This window comes from Apium graveolens, chromosome 3 (assembly GCF_009905375.1).
Source record: "Apium graveolens cultivar Ventura chromosome 3, ASM990537v1, whole genome shotgun sequence".
Lineage (NCBI taxonomy): Eukaryota > Viridiplantae > Streptophyta > Magnoliopsida > Apiales > Apiaceae > Apium > Apium graveolens.
The window spans coordinates 211,221,099-211,243,903 of NC_133649.1; the positions used below are offsets into that span (position 1 = coordinate 211,221,099).

Consider the following 22,805-nt stretch of genomic DNA (forward strand, 5'->3'; position numbering starts at 1 on the left):
TGAGTTTTGAGAACAAAACACTTACAACCAAAAATATGAAAGTATTTCAAATTTGACTTCATTCCCTTCACCATCTCAAATGGTGTTTTTCCATGCTTGTTGATTAATGTTGCATTTTATGTAAAGTAAGCAGTTTGTACAGCCTCAACCCAGAAGTAGGTAGGTAATCTTGCTTCTTCTAGCATGGTTCTTGCAGCTTCTATCAGAGTTCTATTCTTTCTTTCAACAACTCCATTTTGTTATGAAGTTCCAAGAGCAGAAAACTCTTGTTTCATCCCCTTGAGTTTGCAGAACTCTTCCATAGAGCTATTCTTGAATTCAGTTCCATTATCACATATGATGATCTTCATTTTGTATGTTGATCCTTTTTCCAGCTTCCTCGCATGATCAAGAAGAATGGATGAAGATTCATCCTTGGTGTGCAGAAAATACACCCATATGTATCTTGTATATTCATCAACAATTACGAGTGCATACCTGTTAGGAATATGTGGTGTACTTGATGATAACTTGAACAAAACACTAAGTAGATTTTATTTAAGTGAATCTGTAGCTTTCAACGGATGATCATTTCAACATCCATTGAAAGAGTAGCTTATATAACAATAAGACCAGTAGCACATTCCTGCATACTTGGATGGCTCAATGAATTAGATGTTGTAGATTTTTCAAGTCATGTTAACTACTAGATTGATATGCAAGATAAGATGTTAACAGTAAATATTAGATGCCTTGTAATCTTGTGTAAATGAAGTAGAGTTAACTATCAAGAAGACAGTCTCAACGGATGATTTACAAAGCTTCAACAAATGGTCAACATAAGTCTCGACGGATGATCAGACAAAGTTCCAATGGATGATCAATATAAGTTTCAACGGATGTTTAAATTCAAAAGAGCAGTTGATAGTGACTTGACAGTCACATGCGTTGGTCTTATGCAAATGGAATGTGGCAGCCTGTTTGAAGGTTTTATAGAATAAAGAAGCATTTCCATTTCCATGATAAATACTAGATATAGTTTGTTTTATTATCTTGTCTCTTTATCATGTAACTTGGTGATATATAAACCAAGGGTAGCAAGTTGAATAACATCTAAGTGAGTAAGCAAAAACTAGAGAAACAGATAAAGCAAAATATGTAAAGAATTTCTCTGCAGTTCTTGTTGTTCAACTTGTAAGCAGCTGTGTACTATTTGTATCACAGAGTTCTCTACTTAATATATATCTCTGGGGTAAAAGTTCAATCCACCAGAAAGTTTTTAAATACTTGTATTTAATTGATTTATAATTTGATTTTTGTTATATTCTTATTCCGCACCATTGCAAATCAAACACAGTTATATATTTATAATAGAACTGTTCTTAAAATAAAAAAGAAGCTAGAATTACATTCAACCCCCCTTCTGTAATTCTTGTTTAGATTGTTTGGGAACAATAATACCTCTTCTTGGCAATTGACAAAACATTCACTGGACCAAAGAGATCAATATGAAGTAGATGATATGGTTCAAGAATTGAGAATTCAGTTTTACTCTTGAAAGAAGTTTTCCTTTGCTTGGCTTTCTGGCATGAGTCACATAAGCCATCAGGAGTAAAAATTGCATTGGGAAATCCTCTCACAAGATCTTTCCTCACAAGTTCATTGATATTTTTGAAGTTAGATGTGAGAAAGTCTTTTATTCCAGTTCCAGCTATCTTCCACAGACGCTCTACTCAGTAGACAAACTTCTGATTCATCAGTACTTGTGGAGACCCTGACTTCATATAAACTACCATGTCTTACACTAGTCAATGCGATCTTACCATCAGATTTACTGACACTTTCAGAATGCTCCTCATAAAAATTGATATAGTAACCTCTGTCACAAATTTGACTCACACTGATCAGATTATGCTTGAGTCCTGCAACTAGAGCTACATTTTTAATCATGACATTTCCAATTTTGATTTCGCCATATCCCAAGATTTTTCCTAAGTTGCCATCTCTATAGAAACGCTTGGGCCAGCCTTCTCCTCAAATTCTGATAGCAAGGATTTATAACAAGTCATATATCCTGAGCATCCACTGTCCAAGACTAGAGCATTCCTCATGTCACCCTGCAATCAGTAATTTGAATCAGTTAGTGTTTTTAAGGACCCAGACTTGCTTGGATCCTTTGGCCTTTTTAAAGTTTGTTAACATATGCAGCAGAAGACTTTTTATCAGAATTTATGTTAACATCCTTACTATCAGTATTTATACATACAGAAACAGATTTTGCATTAATTAAAGAGGGTTTCAGTTTATAATAATCATAATACAAACTGTGATACTCTTTACATGTATAAATAGAATTCCAAACAGTACCACAATGAAAACAAGGACTTGTGGTTTATATCTAACTGTTCTATTCCTAAACTCTGATTTGGAAGGAACAACATTTATCTTTTTATTTTTCTTGCAAGAATTAGCAAGATGATTAGTGCTACCATAATTTGAACTGGTCTTTCTAGGTGCATTATGAGGGGTTACATAATTTCCATTCTTATTAACACCTACCTTTCCATTCCTATTTTTCCTAGACCTTTTCCTCTTATCTTTCATGTGAAGATCCTTAAGCTTTTGCTTAAGCTGTTTTTGAGTCATTGAACCAATATTTACTGATTTTGTGTGAATTTGTTCACTATTATCAGTAATTAAGTTTGATCTAGGTGCAGAGGTTGTACCTTCCTCATGGATTGACTTAACAGTATTAGCAATTGGATTAAACTTAATGGTCTTTATCTAAACCTTGTTCAGTTTGAACTTGCTATCAGTTTTTATTGGTTCTGTTTTCTCAGTTTCTTTTCCACTTTTCTTATCAAAATTAGATCTAGCAGAATATCCTAATCCTGATCCCCAACAGCCATTCTCTAAAATTTCCTGAGTTGTCTTTCCTGAGCTAGTCCAAAGTTTAATAACTTCTCTTTCTTTAGCTAACTCCTTCTCTAGATAAGCATGCTTTTCTAACAATTTTTCTTTAACATAAACAACATTATCTCTCTTTTTTTGAATTTCTAGCATGGAAATCAACTCAATTTCTAGGTGATCATTCTTTTTCTGTAACACAGAGTTTTTAGTCTTGATTCTATTATTTTCTAATTTGATCCTTATAACTAACATGTAGAGTCTTAAGAAATAATCTTAATTCATATATATCATCAGTGTCAAAAGCAAGAATAGTCTGAGGTACCTTTAATTCAGCATTGTTAGCCTCAGCATCAACTTTAGCCATTAGAGCATAATTGACTCCATCATCTGAATCTGATGAATCATCCCAGTTTCTCTTCTTTGAGATCAAATCTTGTTTTTTCTCAGCTCTGGATTTCCTGCATTCAGCTGCAAAATGTCCAATTCCATCACAGTTATAACATCTCTCTTTTGACTTAGCAGGTTTTCCAGATCTGGATTTCTTCCCATCAGTATTTCTTCTGTTGTTCCTCTTATTAGAGTTTAAAGAACTGGAATCTTTTCTGGAAAATCTTCTCCCTTTCTTGAAGTTCTTGTAGACCATCTTCTTGAAGCTTTTAACCAGTAGGGCAACCATTTGATCCATGTCTTCATTGTTCTTATGATCACTGTTAGTATCTGATTTAGTATCAGTATTTGAGTCATCGTTATAATTTGATGATTCAGTATCCGACTTTGCAATCATGGCTTTCCCTTTGGAGTAGCTTTCCTCCTAACTTTCTCCTTTGGCTTCTCTGCTCCATCTCTAGTTCATGAGTTTTCATAACTCCATAGATCTCATCTAGAGGTGTGTCATCAAGTTCATAGTTATCCCTTATTGATGTGACTTTAAAGTCCCACTTTTCAGGGAGATCAAGTAAGAACTTTAAGTTTGAATCCTCCAAATCATATTCTTTGTCGACAAGGGATAAGTCATTCAGCAACTTATAAAATCTATCATAGATCTCAGTTAAAGACTCATTGTCTCTTGAGTCAAAGTGTTCATATTATTGAGTAAATACTCTCCTCTTGTTCTTCTTGATAGTGGTTGTACCTTGACACTTTACTTCTAAAGCATCCCATATCTCTTTTGTTGTCTTACATCCAATAACTCTATTGGACATAACTCTATCAAGACTGCTGTACAGGATGTGTCTGACCTTAGCATCCTTCATGATAGATGAAGATCTTCAGGGGTATATTCCTTCATGTCTTTGTCTATCATCTTCTCTAGTTCTCCTGCAAGCGAAACAACTACCTTCATTGGTCTATGAGGACCATCATAAATCCTTTTCAGATATTCCAGATATGTGGCTTCCAAACACATGGCCATCGTGATTTTCCAGATTGGATATTCATGTATCTTCAGGATAGGCACCTTGATTGCTTCATACCTATTAATGTTGTTGCTTATCTGTGATGTGGCTGGGGGTGGTGGTTTCGGATTCTGTGGTTCTTCTTCTTTGTCACCCATTGTAGATTGATTTTCAGACCTTAAACTGTTTGTACATTAATAGTAAGCTCTGAAACCAATTGTTAGACCTTTAATCAACTGTAGGGGGTGAATACAGTTAATATAATCAATTCGATAAAGCTTCAACATAATCAATAGTTTTTATATTAACTGATAAAAACTTATTACAAATGTACTCTCTCGAAAGGATGAACAAATATATTTGAGAGTTGCTAGGTCATGCGAAAGATATAACAATGTCGCAATGCTTATAGCATGAACCTAATCCGTGCCTTATATAGAGCACATCTACACAATGTATAAGGAATCATATTCTATCAACAACAAGGAAACCTATACAATGCTTCTTAGATAAAGTCCTTCACCGCCTTGAGTTCCTGTTTCCTTTTCCTTATCGAAGATCAACTAATGTGATAAATACTGATTATATCATCTGTTGACATCATCATCCGTTGATATCATCATCCGTCGATATCATCATCCGTCGATATCATCATCCGTTGACATCATCATTATCCGTTGATATAAGTTCTGATGTGAACTTCTGATAGTTTCTGCTTGATATCATCAATTGCTCCTAACAATTTAGAATTTCCGTTCTAAGTAATCAATGCTCAATTTTTGAAATCACAAATATTAGAAGTTGAAGTATATTCCAAGTTGTGTATAAAACTCTCAATATTTATATGCTTAGGAAGTATTTCTAAAATTACTAATTATCCAGAAAATAATTGCCATGTGTATAATTCATATATTCTATCAGTAATTATTCAAGGATAATTATAAATATTTAAGTGCTAATATCGAACTCATAAATATTTAGTAATTATTTATTTATTATTTATTTTAAGTAGTTTGGATAATGAAAAGTGAAGCAATTCAATGATTTTATTTGCTCCATAATTCAAATTAACTTAAAATGAATAAGCAACATGATTAATTATAACTAAATCTGTTAATAATTGATATCTAGTATATTGATTGTAATTAAATTATTATAGATTAATTATGAGAGATTGATTCTAGTGAGTTTAGCAATGTTTATATCTCCACAGAAATCAAAATCATGATTGTAGCATGATTATTTATGTTTAAACCAGTTAATGGTATTTAGTTAAAATTTAAACTACGAACTAATTGTGAAGTATTAGTATTTGTGAAGTTACTTAGAACTCCTGTAAGTAAGCAACATTTTATTTACAACTCACTGATACTAATATATTAATTATGAAAAATTCTTTTAAGTATAACTATGGTTATTGTGTTTGATGTTTTATTAGAAGTAACCATATGTTGTCTACTTAGAATAATTTTTATACTTATTTGTAAATTCCTAAATACTTTGATATAGATGCAATACTCAATGGATCAAAGTATATGGAACTTAAAATGTTTTTTTAAGATTGCAAACAATACAATGTTGGTTTATTTATCAAACCAATATTACTTGAGATTTTACAGTTGTTAGGAGTTAACAATTATATAGTATATGAAATTGAATGCTAATGTCTATCTGATAGATCATTGGTGTTTAATTTATTGATAATTTATTTTAATATATTTAAATTATGATGTTAGACAATTTCATGTCATATCAGTTTCATAATTTAAATTATATTAAAATAAGGTGTAACATAATTATTGGTATCTAAAGTACTTGACAAGTATCAGTCAATGATATATTGTTAATATTTTGTTGTAAATAATTGTGAGATTTTAAGTTCTAGTGAATTTATATGTGTTACTATATCTGAAATGTGATATTCCGTAATTTTAGAAATTAATATTATTATTATCTTGATAATTTTATGTGATTGTTTAAAATTGGGAGAGAATAAAGTTGTGGATATCTTATTCCTCTTTGATGAATTCGTGTTTTTAAATGATTAATGTGTTAATTGATAATTGTAGTATCGATCCCTCTCATTATTGTGAGAGTATTTAATTACTTATACTATTTTCAAAAAAAACATATTCGGTTTTATCTAGATTCTTCCTCGTAGCGGGTGAATTGTGAAAATATTCAAAAATAGTATATAATGACTATTTTGGTACATGTTAAGTGAAGAATATTATATGAGTTATTTGAATTTTATGATATTTATGTGAATTAGTGAGTAAGATATTTAGAAAATTCTGGGCAAGTTGTGTCGTATTAGAGGCCCTGTTTTGCTACCTTAAACTCGAGCTTTGCTTCTGATATTTTTACTGGAGTTAGATGTTAGGATCTGGAATATGTCATTAAAATTTATACAAACAGACCAATTTTTCTATTTATTAAAAATCTTAGCGTGGGGCTGGTTCCATGGGACAGATTCAGATTCCTGACTTGCAGACCATGTTTTACTGCCTTAAACATGGAATTTGCTTTTAAAATTTTTGTAGTAGATTTTGATAATGTTTAGGAGTGTCTCATAAAAGTTTCATATAGAAACAAAATAAAAATTCATTTTATTAAAAATCATGGAGTGAGGATTGTTTGAACTATTTGTTTTGGTTTTCTTTCGTTATTAGTGCATAATATGAGTTTATATTTGGTTGATTGTATATAATTTATAGATAATGATTAAATGAGGATTGAGAAAATTTATGTTTTGGTTAGATTAGATGTATACAAATAATTTGACTTTTTGAATATTTTCTATCCATATATACTGAAAATTTCTATTCGTTATGAGTATAAAGATGCAGTATGATTTAGTGAAATATAATGGTGTTTTAATTGATGTTGGATTAGTATTTGCTGAGTACTAAGTTTGGATTAAGAATTTAGAAATGGCAGTCATGTTTATGTATGCATGGGTTTTCAATAAAGTCATAAGTGCTAAATGTCTGCTAGTTGAACTACTACGTAAGCCAATGTGTTTTGCTTTAATATTATACAGTGACTAACTTTGGTATTGCTTTTAGAATGTGGCAAGTGGTCATAAAGTTTATATAGTAGTATTATACTGTGATGCTCGGACTCGCCTATTTACCCTGCCGTACCCGTGTCGACACAACACGACCCGGGTACGGACACGGAATCTGGATCCGATCCTGCCGGTGAAATCTGGACACGGCCGCCGGTGAAAGGATTCCGGCGAGTCAAAATTCAGGCAATAAACACAGGTTGGCGTGAATCATGCCCTTACTTACCCCGAATCATCACAATAAAAGAGGAAGATTATGGTGGGGAAAGAAGCCATCACAGAGATGAAGAATTGAAAACGGAAGAAGAAGAAAAAGAAGAGTTAGAAAAAAAATTCAGAAAAGTAACGACTGTGTATTTATATTTGATCTGTATGTATCAAGTGAATGAATGATAGACAGGTGTATGGTTCAGATTCATCTAAAAGATGAAAAGGCTGAAGGCAACTGTGTTCACACAATAATTATATTATACTATATTATTGTCCATATTTTAAATGCACTAGCCAAAAAACCGTACGATATATCGATTGTTTTTAATCTTATATAATTTTTGAATTTAATTCGAAGTGGAATTTTCTTTGAAATTTATTTATTAGAAATTTTATATTTTTGATTCGATAATTATTTTAAATATGCATGTGCATATTTAAAGATTATTTATAAAGAATATTTCTATACATTTTAAGCACAGCGTGCAATTTCGTACATGACATGATAACATGACACGAAAATAACGCGAAAATGACACGAAAATAACGGATTTGATTTGACATTTTTGGTACACGAATACGAAATGAAAGTACACGAAATAAATAAATATTTAAGTAAATTTATCAAAATTATATGAATACATATATCTTATAATAATATTTTATATATAATATGTGCACAAAATAGATTCAAATTTAAATTTCATAAGAATTGAATACACTTGAGTCTTATAACTTATTATCTTAAGACTCGACTAATAAAAATTTAAAATTTATATATATATATATATTATTTATCTTTATTTTTATTATCAATTTTAAACTACACAAAATACGACACGAAACGTACATAAAATAAAGATACACAAATAGGAAACGAAATGATCCTTAACGGGTCGGGTTTGGTTTGGGCATTCATGACACGAAACACATTACATGAAAGGAACAAATTGTCAGCTCTTATTTTAAGGATTGTTTTTAAAATTATATAATTTTTAAATTTAATTTGAAGTGAAAATTTTTAAACTCTGAAATTTATTTATTAGAAGTTTGATAATATGATTGTATAATTATTTTAAAAATACATATGCATATTTAAAGATTATTTATAAAGAATATTTCTGTACATTTTAAGCAGAGCCTGCAATTTCCTACATGACACGATAACATGATGCGAAAATGACACGAAAATAACGGATTTGATTTGACATTTTTGGTACACGAACACGAAACGAAAGTACACGAAATAAATAAATATTTAAGTAAATTTATCAAAATTATATGAATACATATATCTTATAATAATATTTTACATATAATATGTACACAAAATAGATTCAAATTTTAATTTCATAAGAATTGAATACATTTGAGTCTTATAACTTATTATCTTAAGACTCGACTAATAAAAATTTAAAATTTATATATATATTTTATTTATCTTTATTTTTATTATCAATTTTAAATTACACAAAATACGACACGCGTACATGAAATAAAGGTACACAAATACGAAACAAAACGATCCTTAACGGGTCGGGTTTGGTTTGGGCATTCATGACACGAAACACAGTACATGAAAGGAACAAATTGTCAGCTCTTATTTTAAGGATTGTTTTTAAAATTATATAATTTTTGAATTTAATTTGAAGTGAAAATTTTTAAACTCTTAAATTTATTTATTAGAAGTTTGATAATATGATTGTATAATTATTTTAAAAATACATATGCATATTTAAAGATTATTTATAAAGAATATTTTTATACATTTTAAGCAGAGCCTGCAATTTCGTACATGACACAATAACATGACGCGAAAATGACACGAAAATAACGGATTTGATTTGACATTTTTGGTACACGAACACGAAACGAAAGTACACGAAATAAATAAATATTTAAGTAAATTTATCAAAATTATATGAATACATATATCTTATAATAATATTTTATATATAATATGTACACAAAATAGATTCAAATTTAAATTTCATAAGAATTGAATACACTTAAGTCTTATAACTTATATGACACTTGAGTTACACTTGATTCTTATTACAATGATAGTTAAATATGTGATTTTCCTTTGTAAAAGCCTAGCAACGTAATTTTTTTTGATTTTTTTTAATCTTGTAACATTTTTTTAAACTTCACAAGGAAGAAAGTAATCAAAGTGAATAAATATTTATTTTCCTTGAAACTAGTAATCACTAATACTTGATTTATTCACCTACCAAAATTAATTGATTATAATTCCATAATTCCAATAAACCCTAAAAAATTAAATGATTAATATGCCAGACATCTTATAAAACCCACCTTGTAGCACCTCTTTTGTTCAACAATTAAATAGTAAACCTCAACCCATACACACACCATGTCTTCTCCAAACTCAAATATGTTAAACCTGCAAGCCAAACGACCAAACACTACACAACACACACCCTTTGATGCAGCACCTCTCTGGAGCCATGTCACAGTCATCAAACCTCCTACTAAAGGTGGTGGAAATCGGGTTTGGGTTTGTAACTATTGCAACAAAAAAGTTACTGGGTCATACACAAAAGTGAAAAGTCATTTATTATATTTGGGGAATAATGGTGTTGATTCCTGTAAAACAATCTCTGATCAAACCAGAGAGGAGTTGACTAGAGAGCATGAAGAAGCTGAAAATCGAAAGGCCAGACAAACATTGGATGCGAAAAGGAAAATATAGTATGTGTCTCTACCATCGGGCTCTAATCTTAAACAACAAAAAAAGAAGAAAGGAACGGTGGAGGCTTGTTTCAATGTTGTTGACAGAGATGAGGTAGACAAGGAAATGGCGCGTATGCTTCATGCATCTGCTTTGCCATTTTCTTTAGTGAAAAATCCTTATTTTCGTAAATTTTGTCTAAGGCTATCAAATAGCAAAATAGCAGGCTATGTCCCTCCAACATATAACAGGATGCGCACTTTATTACTTGAGCAAGAGAAGACCCATGTGAATCTTTTACTTCAACCCTTTCGTGATTCCTGGAAGAAAAAGGGAGTATCACTATGCTCAGATGGATGGGGAGATAGACATAAGCGACCTCTTATTAATGTCATGGTTGCTTCGAGAGGGAATTCTATGTTTGTGAAGTCATTTGACACTAGTGGTAACATCAAAGATGCTGAATATGTTGCTGGTTTGTTCCTCAATGCCATTGATCAAGTCGGGCCTGATAATGTGGTGCAAATCATCACGGACAATGCTGGAAATTTCAAGGCAGCGGGTTTGAGTATCGAGGCAAAGTATGCTCAAATTTTCTGGACTCCTTGTGTGGTTCATTCCCTCAATTTGGCTCTAAAGTCCATGTGTGAACCAAACGTCAAGTCCAGCCATTATGAAAATTGTAAGTGGATTTCAGATTTAGTATCCGATTGTGATGATATTGTGATGTTTATTTTGAATAATGGTAAAGCACTCACTATATACCAAAATCATTTACAACACATGCTCGTAAAAATTGCTGAAACTCGTTTTGCTTCCCATGTTATTATGGCTCAAAGATTGTTGTTGGTTAAAAGTGCACTTGAAAAAACTGTTTTGGATCCTAATTGTAAGTCGTTTAGAAAATTAAATTTAGAGTCTAAAGCTGATCAGGTTAAGGAGTGTGTTATTTCCGATCGTTGGTGGGATAAAGTTGAGTATTTTGTAGCTTTCACATCTCCCATATACAAAATGATTAGGCTAGATGATACGGACATTCCTTGTTTGCACCTTGTTTACGACATGTGGGATAGCATGATTGAAGAAGTGAGGGAGAAAATTTTCGAGGAAGAAGGGCTGAATATAAAAGATGGTGAATCAGAATTTTTTAATGACATTCATAATATTTTAGAGACCAGGTGGAACAAGAGTAATACCCCTCTACATTGTATGGCTCATTCTCTTGTCCCTCGATATTATAGTGAAGCTTGGCTAAAAAGTGGTGGTGGAATTGTTTCTAGAGTTGCACCTAATGAAGACAAGGAAATATCTCTTAATAGATCCAAATGTTTCAAGAAAATGTTCACAAATCCGGAAGATTTAAGAAAAATAAATGCCGAGTATGGGATGTTTTCGGGGGTGTTAGATATATTTGATAATGCCATGGCTAATATGATTTATGTTTAATTTTCAGATCTTACTTAAACAGGATAAATCAGTACTTACTGGAAGTCAGGACTTAAGGATATCAGTACTTATATTATCAGGAGATAATCATCAGAAGATGGATATCAGAACTTAAGTACTGAAGGACGTTCAGATAAGGACAACAACTGATTAAAGGAAAGAAGATCGAGATAAGCATAAGAAGAGATATGCATGAAGAAGTAATTCTATGAAGAATAGAATACTTGGAAGAAAAGATATCTGATTGATATATTTTAGGAAGCAGAATTATATTCCATATCAATTAGCGATTATCTTGTAACTGTGTAGTATATAAACACAGACATAGGGTTTACACTATAAGTGCTCATATTCGAGAAGATTATTTATATAACCCTAGCAACTCTTGTGATATTTGTTCATCACTGAGAGGTAACAGTTCCATACTGTAACAGAGTTTATTGTTTCAATAAAGTTTGTTTTCTGTTACTTGAGATATTAAAGTTCGATTTGATTGTACTTTACACTGTATTCACCCCCTCTACAGTGTGTGTGACCTAACAAGTGGTATCAGAGCCTATCTGTTAACGCACATACAGTTTAAGATCCAAACACAATCATGTCTGACACAGAAACTCCAACTAAGCCTACCAAAACTGAAGAACCTCCAAAGACACAAATTCAAAGTAGGTTTGAGACCATCAGAGTTCCCATACTGAGACCATCTGAATATGCCATATGGAAGGTGAGGATGACCATGTTTCTGGAAGCTACAGATCTAGAATATCTTGATAGAATCAAGGAAGGACCTCACAAACCAACCAAGATCGCTGTTGCAGTTGCAGGTAAAGCAGCAAAGACTGTACCAAAGGAGAAGAGTGATTATACTGCTGAAGATATCGCATCAATTGCTAAGGATGCTAAGGTACGACACTTACTGTATAGTGCCATTGATAATGTAATGTCAAACAGGGTAATTAACTGCAAGACTGCAAAGGAGATATGGGATGCTCTAGAAACAAGGTGTCAGGGAACTGATACAATTAAGAAGAACAGGAAGACAATACTCACTCCAGAGTATGAACACTTTGACCCAAAGGCTAGTGAGTCATTGACTGATTTATATGATAGATTTGTCAAACTCTTGAATGATCTATCACTGGTTAATAAGGAGTATGATCTTGAAAATTCAAACCTTAAATTCCTGTTAGCTCTTCCTGAATGTTGGGATTTGAAGGCAACATCAATAAGAGATAACTACAGTCTTGATGAAACAACTCTTGATGAAATTTATGGAATGCTCAAGACTCATGAACTTGAGATGGAATAAAGAAGCAAGAGAAAAGGAGGAAAGTCAAGGATAATTGCTCTTAAAGCTGAAGAAGAATCCCCCAAGGCAGCTACCTCAAGGAAAGATAAGGGTAAAGCTCTTTTCACAAAGTCTGATACTGGGTCATCAAGTTCTGAAAGTGATGATGACTCAGATTCTGAAAGCTTGCCTGAGACTGATGCTGATGAGGAGATGATGAAGCTGTGTGCTCTTATGGTGAAAGGGATCACAAAGATTGCATAAAGGAAGTTCAGGAAGGGAAAGAAGTTTTCCAGGAAAGGCACAAGTTCTGATAAGAAGAATTTCAGAAGATCTGAGGGCAGAGGAGGAAAGTCTGATAGAGGAGATTATACCAATGTCAAATGCTATAACTGTGGTGAGAAAGGCCACATATCTCTTGATTGCAAGAAAGTGAAGGGTGACAAAGGCAAGGCTCTTGTCGCAAAGAAGAAAAGCTGGACAGACACCTCAGACTATGAAAGTGAGGAGAACTATGCTTTGATGGCAAATGCTGATAAAGCAAGTGCTGAGAGCAGTTCTGAAGCTTCTGAAACAAAGGTACCTCAGACTACTTATGCTTTTCATACTGATGATATTAATGAGTTGAGAAGATATCTTAAAACCATGTTTGTTAGTTATAGAGATCAAATTTTAACATGTGAAAGATTAACTTCTGAAAATCTTGCTTTTAAGAAAAGAAATGATTTCTTAGAAAAAGAGTTAGTTATATTCCATCAAACTCAGAAGGATAAAGATGATGCTTTTTTATGTTAGGGATGAAGTGCTAAAAATGAATGAATCTCTAAAAACTGAGTTAGAAAAGGAAAGAGAGATTATCAGGACTTGGACTAACTCTGGCAGAACAACTCAAAATTTGCTAAGTAGTGAAAATTGGAAAGAGGGCTTAGGTTATGGAGAGGATAAGAATGATAAAGGAACTGTAGAAATTAAGCCTGTTATTGTTAAGCAAAAGCCAAAGTTAAAACCTGTTAAGTTTGTAACTGTAAAGTCTGATAATGGGAAATTAGAAGTTAAAGAGGGATTAACTTCTTACAAACTAAAACAGGAAAAGACAGCTGAAGTAAACATAGGCTTAATGACTAAGAAGCAGCTTAAGCATAAGCTGAAAGATGTTAAGAATGCAAACAAGGTAAAATCACCTAGGAAAAATAGGAATGGAAAGGAAGGTGTGAATAAAAGCAATGATTATAAGCCTATTCCTGAAGCTCCTAGGAAAACGTGTCATAACTGTGGAAGTTCTAACCATCTGGCTTCTTTTTGCAGGAAGAATAAGAACATAAACTCCTTACCTTCAAAGTCAGGAGTTAAGAGTCAGTCTGTTAGATATAAGCCACAAAATCCTTATTTTCATTGTGGTAGTTTATGGCATTCCATTTATACTTGTAAGGAATATCATAGTTTGTACTATGATTATTATCAAATAAAACCTTCTTTAAAGAAAGTTTCCATTGTTCCTTCTAGTGTAAATTCTGATTCAAAGTTGTAAATTCTGATAAGAAAAATGTTAACATAAACTCTGATGCTAAATCCAATGCAAATGTTAACAAACTTGATAAGACCAAAGGATCCAAGCAAGTCTGGGTCCTTAAAACTAATCATTAGTGGTCTTTGTGATTGCAGGGCAACAGGAAAAATATCCTAGTTCTGGACAGTGGATGTTCAGGACATATGACTGGAAATAAAGCCCTGCTATCAGACTTTGTGGAGAAAGTTGGCCCAAGTGTTTCTTATGGAGATGGCAACATTGGAAAAACATTGGGATATGGCAATATCAATCTTGGGAATGTCATCATTAAAGAAGTAGCTCTAGTCTCAGGACTTAAACACAATCTGCTAAGTATAAGTCAAATCTGTGACATGGGTTATCATGTTGATTTCTTTGAAGAACACTGTGAAGTTGTGAGTAAATCTAAAGGAAAAGTTGTTCTGAAAGGATTCAGGCATGGTAACATTTATGAAGCTAAGCTTTCAACAAGTACTGATGGTTCTGCAATCTGTCTGATGAGTAGAGCATCAATTGAAGAAAGCTAGAATTGGCACAAGAAACTCTCTCATTTAAATTTCAACAATATAAATGAACTAGTCAAGAAAGATCTTGTGAGAGGACTGCCAAAGTCAGTATTTGCTCCTGATGGCCTTTGTGATTCTTGTCAGAAGGCTAAATAAAGAAAATCCTCATTCAAGAGCAAGACTGAATCATCAATTCTTGAGCCTTATCACCTACTATATGTTGATCTATTTGGTCCAGTAAATGTCATGTCTATTGCAAAGAAGAAATATGCTATGGTCATAGTGGATGAGTTCACCAGATACACATGGGTGTATTTTTTGCACACAAAAAGTGAAACTGCATCTATCTTGATTGATCATGTCAAACAACTGGATAAATTGGTCAAAGATTCTATGAAGACAATAAGGAGTGATAATGGCACTGAGTTCAAGAATTTGATAATGGAAGAGTTCTGCAAAAAACCATGGAATTAAGCAGGAATTCTCTGCTCCTGGAACTCCACAGCAAAATGGAGTTGTTGAAAGAAAGAATAGAACTCTCATTGAAGCTGCACGTACAATGCTTGAAGAAGCAAAGCTTCCAACCTATTTCTGGGCTGAAGCTGTGCAGACTGCTTGTTTTACTCAAAATGCAACACTCATTAACAAGCAAGGAAAGACACCATATGAGATGGTGAAGAAAAAGAAGCCAAATCTGTAGTATTGTCATGTATTTGGATGCAAGTGTTTTATTCTCAAGACTCATCCTAAACAGCTATCCAAATTTGATCTAAAAGCCGATGAAGGAATCTTTGTTGGATATCCACTTTCCATAAAAGCCTTCAGAGTCTATAATCTGAGAACAAGAGTGGTCATGGAATCTATCAATGTCTCTTTTGATGACAAGAAGATTACTGGACTTGAAGATTTTATTGATCATGATCAGCTGAGATTTGCAAATGAAGACTCAAATTCTGATACTGAAAATCCTGACAATCTAAGTCCTGATACTGTAAACTCTGATGGATTAAACTCTGATGTTATTGAAACTGTGGTGACTACGCCAAAGGAAGATGCACCTATGCAGGGGGAGCATACTCAAGATCTTACCACATCTCAAGAAGCATCAGAACATACATCTGGCTCTTCAAGTTCTGATTCGTCAAGTTCTGATAAGCCAAGTTCTGATAGTTCTGAAAATCTAAATTCTGAAGAATCCAACTCAGAGAGCATAGTTTCAGGGGGAGCATCAGAAAATGAAAATGAAGACAACATGGATCATGGGGGAGCATCCAGTTCTAGAGAAAACCTTCCATCTGCAAGGAAGTGGACTAAATCACATACACCTGATTTGATAATTGGAAATCCTGATGCAGGTGTCAGAACTAGAACAGGTACTTCAAATGAATATCTTTACAATTCTTTTCTTTCTCAGACTGAGCCAAAGAAAGTGGAAGAAGCTCTTCAAGATGCTGATTGGGTGCAAGCAATGCAGGAAGAGTTAAATGAATTTGAAAGAAACAAAGTCTGGACCCTAGTGCCAATACCAAAGAATAAATCTGTTGTTGGTACAAAGTGGGTATTCAGAAACAAAACTGACAGTGATGACATATTTACAAGAAATAAGGCAAGGCTGGTTGCAAAAGGATATTCTCAACAGGAGGGAATTGATTATGATGAAACATTTGCACCAGTTGCTAGGTTAGAAGCCATAAGGATATTTTTGGCTTATGCTGCTCACAAAAAGTTTACTGTCTTTCAAATGGATGTGAAAAGTGCTTTTCTCAATGGAGAATTGGAGGAGGAAGTATATGTTGAACAACCTCCAGGCTTTGTAGATTCCAAATATCCAGATTATGTCTACAGGCTAGATAAAGCACTTTATGGACTTAAGCAAGCTCCTAGAGCATGGTATAAGACTTTAGCTCAGTTTCTTCTGGAAAGTGGATTTACCAGAGGAACAATAGACAAAATACTGTTCTACCTCAACCATGGAAAGGACTTACTTCTGATCCAGATTTATGTTGATGATATCATTTTTGGATCTACAAATGACAGACTTTGCAAAAAGTTTGCCAAACTGATGCCGTCAAGGTATCAGATGAGTATGATGGGGGAACTTAGCTATTTTCTGGGCCTTCAAGTCAAGCAGATTGAAGAAGGAACTTTTATTTGTCAAACTAAGTACACCAGAAACTTGCTAAAGAAATTTGGAATGCAAGATTGTTCAAGTGCATCCACTCCCATGGCCACTGCAACAAAAATGGACAAGGATACTGGTAAATCAGTAGATATTACTGATTACAGAGGTATGATTGGCTCTCTACTCTATCTAACTGCTAGTAGACCTGATATCATGTATGCTACCTGTCTTTGTGCAAGATTTCAAGCAGATCCAAGAGAACCTCACTTAACAGCTATGAAAAGAATTTTCAAGTATCTTAAAGGAACAACTGATCTGGGATTGTGGTATCCCAGAGAATCAGATTTTAAACTAATAGGTTACTCAGATGCAGATTTTGCAGGTTGCAAAATTGACAGGAAAAGCACGAGTGGAAGCTGCCAATTTCTTGGAGGCAGATTGGTTTCTTGGTTTAGCAAGAAACAAAAGTCAATTTCCACATCAACTGCAGAAGCAAAGTACATTGCTGCAAGAAGCTGTTATGCACAGATTCTTTGGATGAAGAATCAGTTACTGGATTATGGGTTAACATATTTCAAAATCCCTATTTACTGTGATAATCAAAGTGCTATTGCTATGACAGATAATCCAGTTCAACACTCAATGACAAAGCACATCAGCATCAGGTACCACTTCATAAGGGAACATGTGGATGAAGGTACAGTGGAATTGCACTCTGTTCCAACAGATCAACAACTAGCAGATATCTTCACCAAACCATTGTATGAAGCTACTTTTACAAGATTGGTAAATGAACTTGGAATGGTTTCAGGTTCTTTTTCTAAATCTGCTTAGTTTTGTTCTGATGCATCAGACTTTATGATCAGTATTTACAGAAATTACTCTTTTTGTGTATTCTGTGCTTAATTGAAAACTTGTTTAAGTACTGACTGTAACACCCCCAGATCCGGGGTCAGGGATCCGGGTCGTCACGGTCTTTCTTCCCACAATTATCACTTAACTTAATTAATAATAAACAACCTCATGCTGTGACCCCACACTAACACACACCACCACACGTCATAGTCTCAGAGATGAAATTGAAATAAGTACAAGTCCTTGAATCCACAATTAAAAGTTATTACAACCCAAAATGATTACTTGATAAGTTTACAGTTAATTGCCATTATCTGCCACAAGTTATAATTATACATAATTGATTCTCAAAAGTAGAATGTCTGATCTACAGATAGATCTACCTCTGCAGCTATAGCAGCTACGATCTCAACGGGAAGGCGCGGGGCACTTCCCATGCTCTTGTGCTGGGTCAGCTTGAGCCTGGCCATCTTTCCTAACTGTTGTTGTGTGATGAAGAAATAAAGTAAGAGTGAGCATTACAGCTCGCAAAATAATATATAGTGTAATCAATAATGCAAGTATCTAATAGATAACTTACTAAAAACCTTTATCAAGTGTAAGATAATTACTTACTGGATATAAGCTTAAAGGAAGATGAAGTTACCAAATACTTCACTATACTTATATCATTTATAAGGCTACTTGAACTACCACTGTTCAAAGTATTATAGATTTAAAAAGGTCATCCCGCAAATGAGACCACAAGTTAAGACTTGAATAGATTCAATCTTTAAAATATTATTGAATGAAATAAAGTTACGAGATACTTTATTTAGTCCCGATATATATCCACATATATATCTCTTAAACATTTCCTGGAACCTCTGTTATGTAAAGTATGAACAGAGTTTGTAACATCCAATGAATTTTGGAAAGGAAAAGAATTTTGGCATAAACTCGATATCTTGCTGATCAGGCAAAGATACCAATAAGTAACCTTTTCTACTAGTAGATGGATAAATCCCCCATCGGTCATAACCCTGGCCACATAAGGACCTTGTGCTGGACCGCCACCCGGCCTCTTACGCGTTGATGGACTGCCACCCAGCCACTTACACTTTGATAGACCGTACCCCGGCCTGTCGCTTATGCCCACTCAATTAGATGGGCTTACTTCCCGAACGTTGGGTAAGTAATCAATTCATTTATTTTCTTAAAACAGCAACCACGTTGCGAATGTAAAATGCACCACAGAGCTGGATCCCCCAGATTTTGAGCGAGTATTTAAATCCCCTTTGAAAGGAAGATCTTAAATATAAAAATGAGTTTTGGGGTCCATTTTAACTTTAAAAAAAATCATTTTGAAGACTCGAAAACATTTTAAGAATGTTCGGAGTACTGTTGATTTATTAAAATAAATCAGTCCCGATATATTAGAAAATATCTGAATATTATTATTTAAATAATATTCTCATAAAGGTAATCCTTCTAAAAATAATCGAAGTAGAAGTTTTAAAACTTATACTTGAAATGAGTATTAAATAACCAAAGATATACTTATACGAAAGTACTATCTTTATTTGAATAATCAAAAATAAGTTTGATTATCGACACCTTATTCTCTAATAAAATAAAGAATATATTTCAGTAAATAATCGGAGTCATAGGTCCTCAAATGAATATTCAAATAATATTTAATAAATAATATAAAGGAGTCATAAATCTTTGAATGAATATTCAAGTAATATTCATTAAATAAAATAAAAGGAGTCATAAGTCCTCGAATGAATATTCAAGTAATATTCATTAAATAATATGAAGTTATCGAATAAACCTTATTCGATTAATAGTTTTTAAAAACCATATCAATATATATATATATATAAATATATATATCATATACTCGGGAACATCTACTCCCGGTTTTAGAAAAGGGTTCACCTTTGGGTCCCCTATACTCAGGGTATACGCAACTACTGCTTATCTCTAGCATAGGTATTATGCAACTATAAGCATTGAACCAACAGATTTATAGATTAAGAATATGAAACAGGCATGCATATATACCATATCACATGCTACAATATATCGCAAGAATTTGCTAATAACAAATATGCATTTATCGCAAGATCATGCATATACACATATACATCACAACAACAGTTATACGGGTAGAAAACTTGCCTGAGCGACTGGGGGTTACAAATGGCTCGGGACGAGTCTGGTAACCTATAAACAATATGTGAGTTGGAATTAAACCAAAGTCACTTGTAAATCTATACTTTAACCAAATTAGACTCTAACGCTCGCTTTGCGCTTACTGATACTCTTAAGTCACTCGAGTACCCTCGGCTCCACCATTTTTAATAAATTAACCATTACGAGTTTTAAGGAGATTCTTTCGCGAGTGTCTTACTAACTTCCTAACACACTTAACATAATTGTTTCATACACTAATTAACCCTTTTTAGGTCTTTAACCTATGTTTCAAAGTAAGGCGAGGGGTAATGTTTCGTTCGCGAAAAGTCGTTACTTAAAATGGCCGTTTCTCCTAAACCGTACATCGGAATCAAACGAACCACATATCAAAACGAAGCTCGTAACATGAACTATCTAAACATGGAAATGGTCAAAACCTAGAAGGGAGTTCTCGGGTCCTAATTTTATGAACAGAAGCAGTCTAAAGTAAATCGGACATTACAACGGCTATGTTTACGCGATTTCCCAATTTTATACCATTCCAATACAACCACCAATCAATCCCAATCCATCCATACAACCAACATCCATCCACAATACATCATAACAGCCCCAAACAACTCATTATTAACAATTATACTTATTCTTAAACTTGAATTTAAACTATACTTAAGTCCTTTAACCAAACCAAAAGATTTCAACATTCAATTCACCATCATTCCAACCCAAACTCTAAACCAACAAGCATTAAGCTACTCTATTATCATAACAACCAAAATCATCCTAATATACAAAGTAAAGCTAGGGTTTGGAGATGATATACCTTCCTTGAAGTGATGTGAGTAGCTAGGAAGCCTTAAGAAGCCTTGAGATGTTTTAGGGATGCTTGGATCTTAAAGGAAAAACAAGAAAATCAAGTTAAAAACCTTGAAATCACTATTCATTGTCTTCTTCATTAATTTCTTGGAGAAGATTAAGAATGAATTGGAGGCTTAAACTCATAAGATAGCCATAACTATGCATAAGGAGTACTAGAGAATTATCTTACCAATTTAGGAAGCTTGGAACTTGGATTTTGAAAAATCTTCTCTTTGAAAATGGAAAAAGCCGAGAGCAAATGTTCTTGGTGAAGAGAAATACAATTTTTGTTTTGATGAAATGATTTGTTTTGGCTTGGTGGATGTAGTTTTGTTTTTGTTTTGGTTAATTACCTTATTAACCTTGTCTTTGTGTGGTTATAAACCAACCACATCTCCTCCCTCCCTATGTCATGCTTACATCACCTTATTGTGTCATCATCTCTTACTTGTCCTCTCCTTATTGGTTGGATGACCTCATCATCCCTAACCTCCTTGATTAACTTCCTAATTGTTTGCCTAATGACCGCTGATCTGTTATACGGTTCGTTTAACTTTCGTTTTCGTTTATCGTTTGAGGGATCATACCCGGGATCTTATTACTTAGGTTCCCTTAACCTTTCTCAATATATTATATTCCTTTTATGATCCTCTCTTATAATCCTTTAATTTAAATCCTTTTTATCCTGTTACCTTATACTCAATTATTTCCGTATCTAGTGGATTTCCGGGAAAAATCAAAGTGTTCGGAATTGGATTCTAACGATCTTTACATACACTTATATACCCTATAGAGTACCAATAAAATCTCAGAATATCCATAACAGAACCCCTACATAGTGTGGCATGAACAGTTTTCTTATTCAGCAATATCAGCAAAACACTATTCATAAGGGTTACAAAGAGTTCAAAATTTTGGGGTTATTACAGTCTCCCCTCCTTAAAAGGATTCCGTCCCGGAATCAAATAGAAAACAATTGGGGGTACTTTTCTAGCATTGCGCTCTCTAGTTCCCAAGTTGATTCTTCCACATTATGATTCTTCCATAGCACTCTGACTAGCTTGATCACTTTGTTCCGAAGCACCTGCTCCTTCTTATCCATAATCTTTACTGGTTTCTCCACGTAAGTCAGATCTGGTTGCATATCCACATGCTCGTACTCCACTATGTGTCTGGCATCCTGGTGATACTTCCTTAGCATTGACACATGGAACACATTATGAACTTGTTGTAGGTTCGGGGGTAAGGCTACCTCGTAAGCCAACTTCCCAATCCGTCTTAGTATCTCAAAAGGTCCAATGTATCTTGGGCTTAGTTTTCCTTTCTTTCCGAATCTCATTAACCCCTTCCAAGGGGATACTTTTAGTAGTACTAAGCCCCCTACTTCATACTCCTTATCCTTTCGGGCTAGGTCTGCATATTTCTTCTGTCTGTCTTGGGCTGCTACAAGCCGCCCTCTGATAAGATCCACTATGTCTTTGATCCTTTGGACCACTTCGGGTTCGAGCATCTTCCGCTCCCCTACTTCATCCCAGTATAAGGGAGATCGACACCTTCTTCCATACAGGGCCTCATAAGGCAGCATTCCGATGCTAGCATGAAAGCTATTATTATAAGAAAACTTGATCAACGGCAAGTGATCATCCCAACTTCCTTTAAATCTATTGCACAGACTCTCAACATATCCTCTAGTGTCTGGATGGTCCTTTCACTCTGCCCATCCGTCTGGGGATGGTACGCGGTAC

General features: G+C 33.7%; 1 protein-coding gene across 1 annotated transcript in view; it reads left to right on the forward strand.

The window, feature by feature from the left end:
- Positions 1–10,384: 10,384 nt before the first annotated feature.
- The window catches only part of LOC141714792 (uncharacterized), a 35,606-nt gene continuing 23,185 nt past the window's right edge, over positions 10,385–22,805 (forward strand). The window contains exon 1 of the mRNA XM_074518289.1: positions 10,385–11,656. Coding sequence (XP_074374390.1) covers positions 10,385–11,656 — 1,272 coding nt within the window. The remainder of the gene's footprint in view (positions 11,657–22,805) is intronic.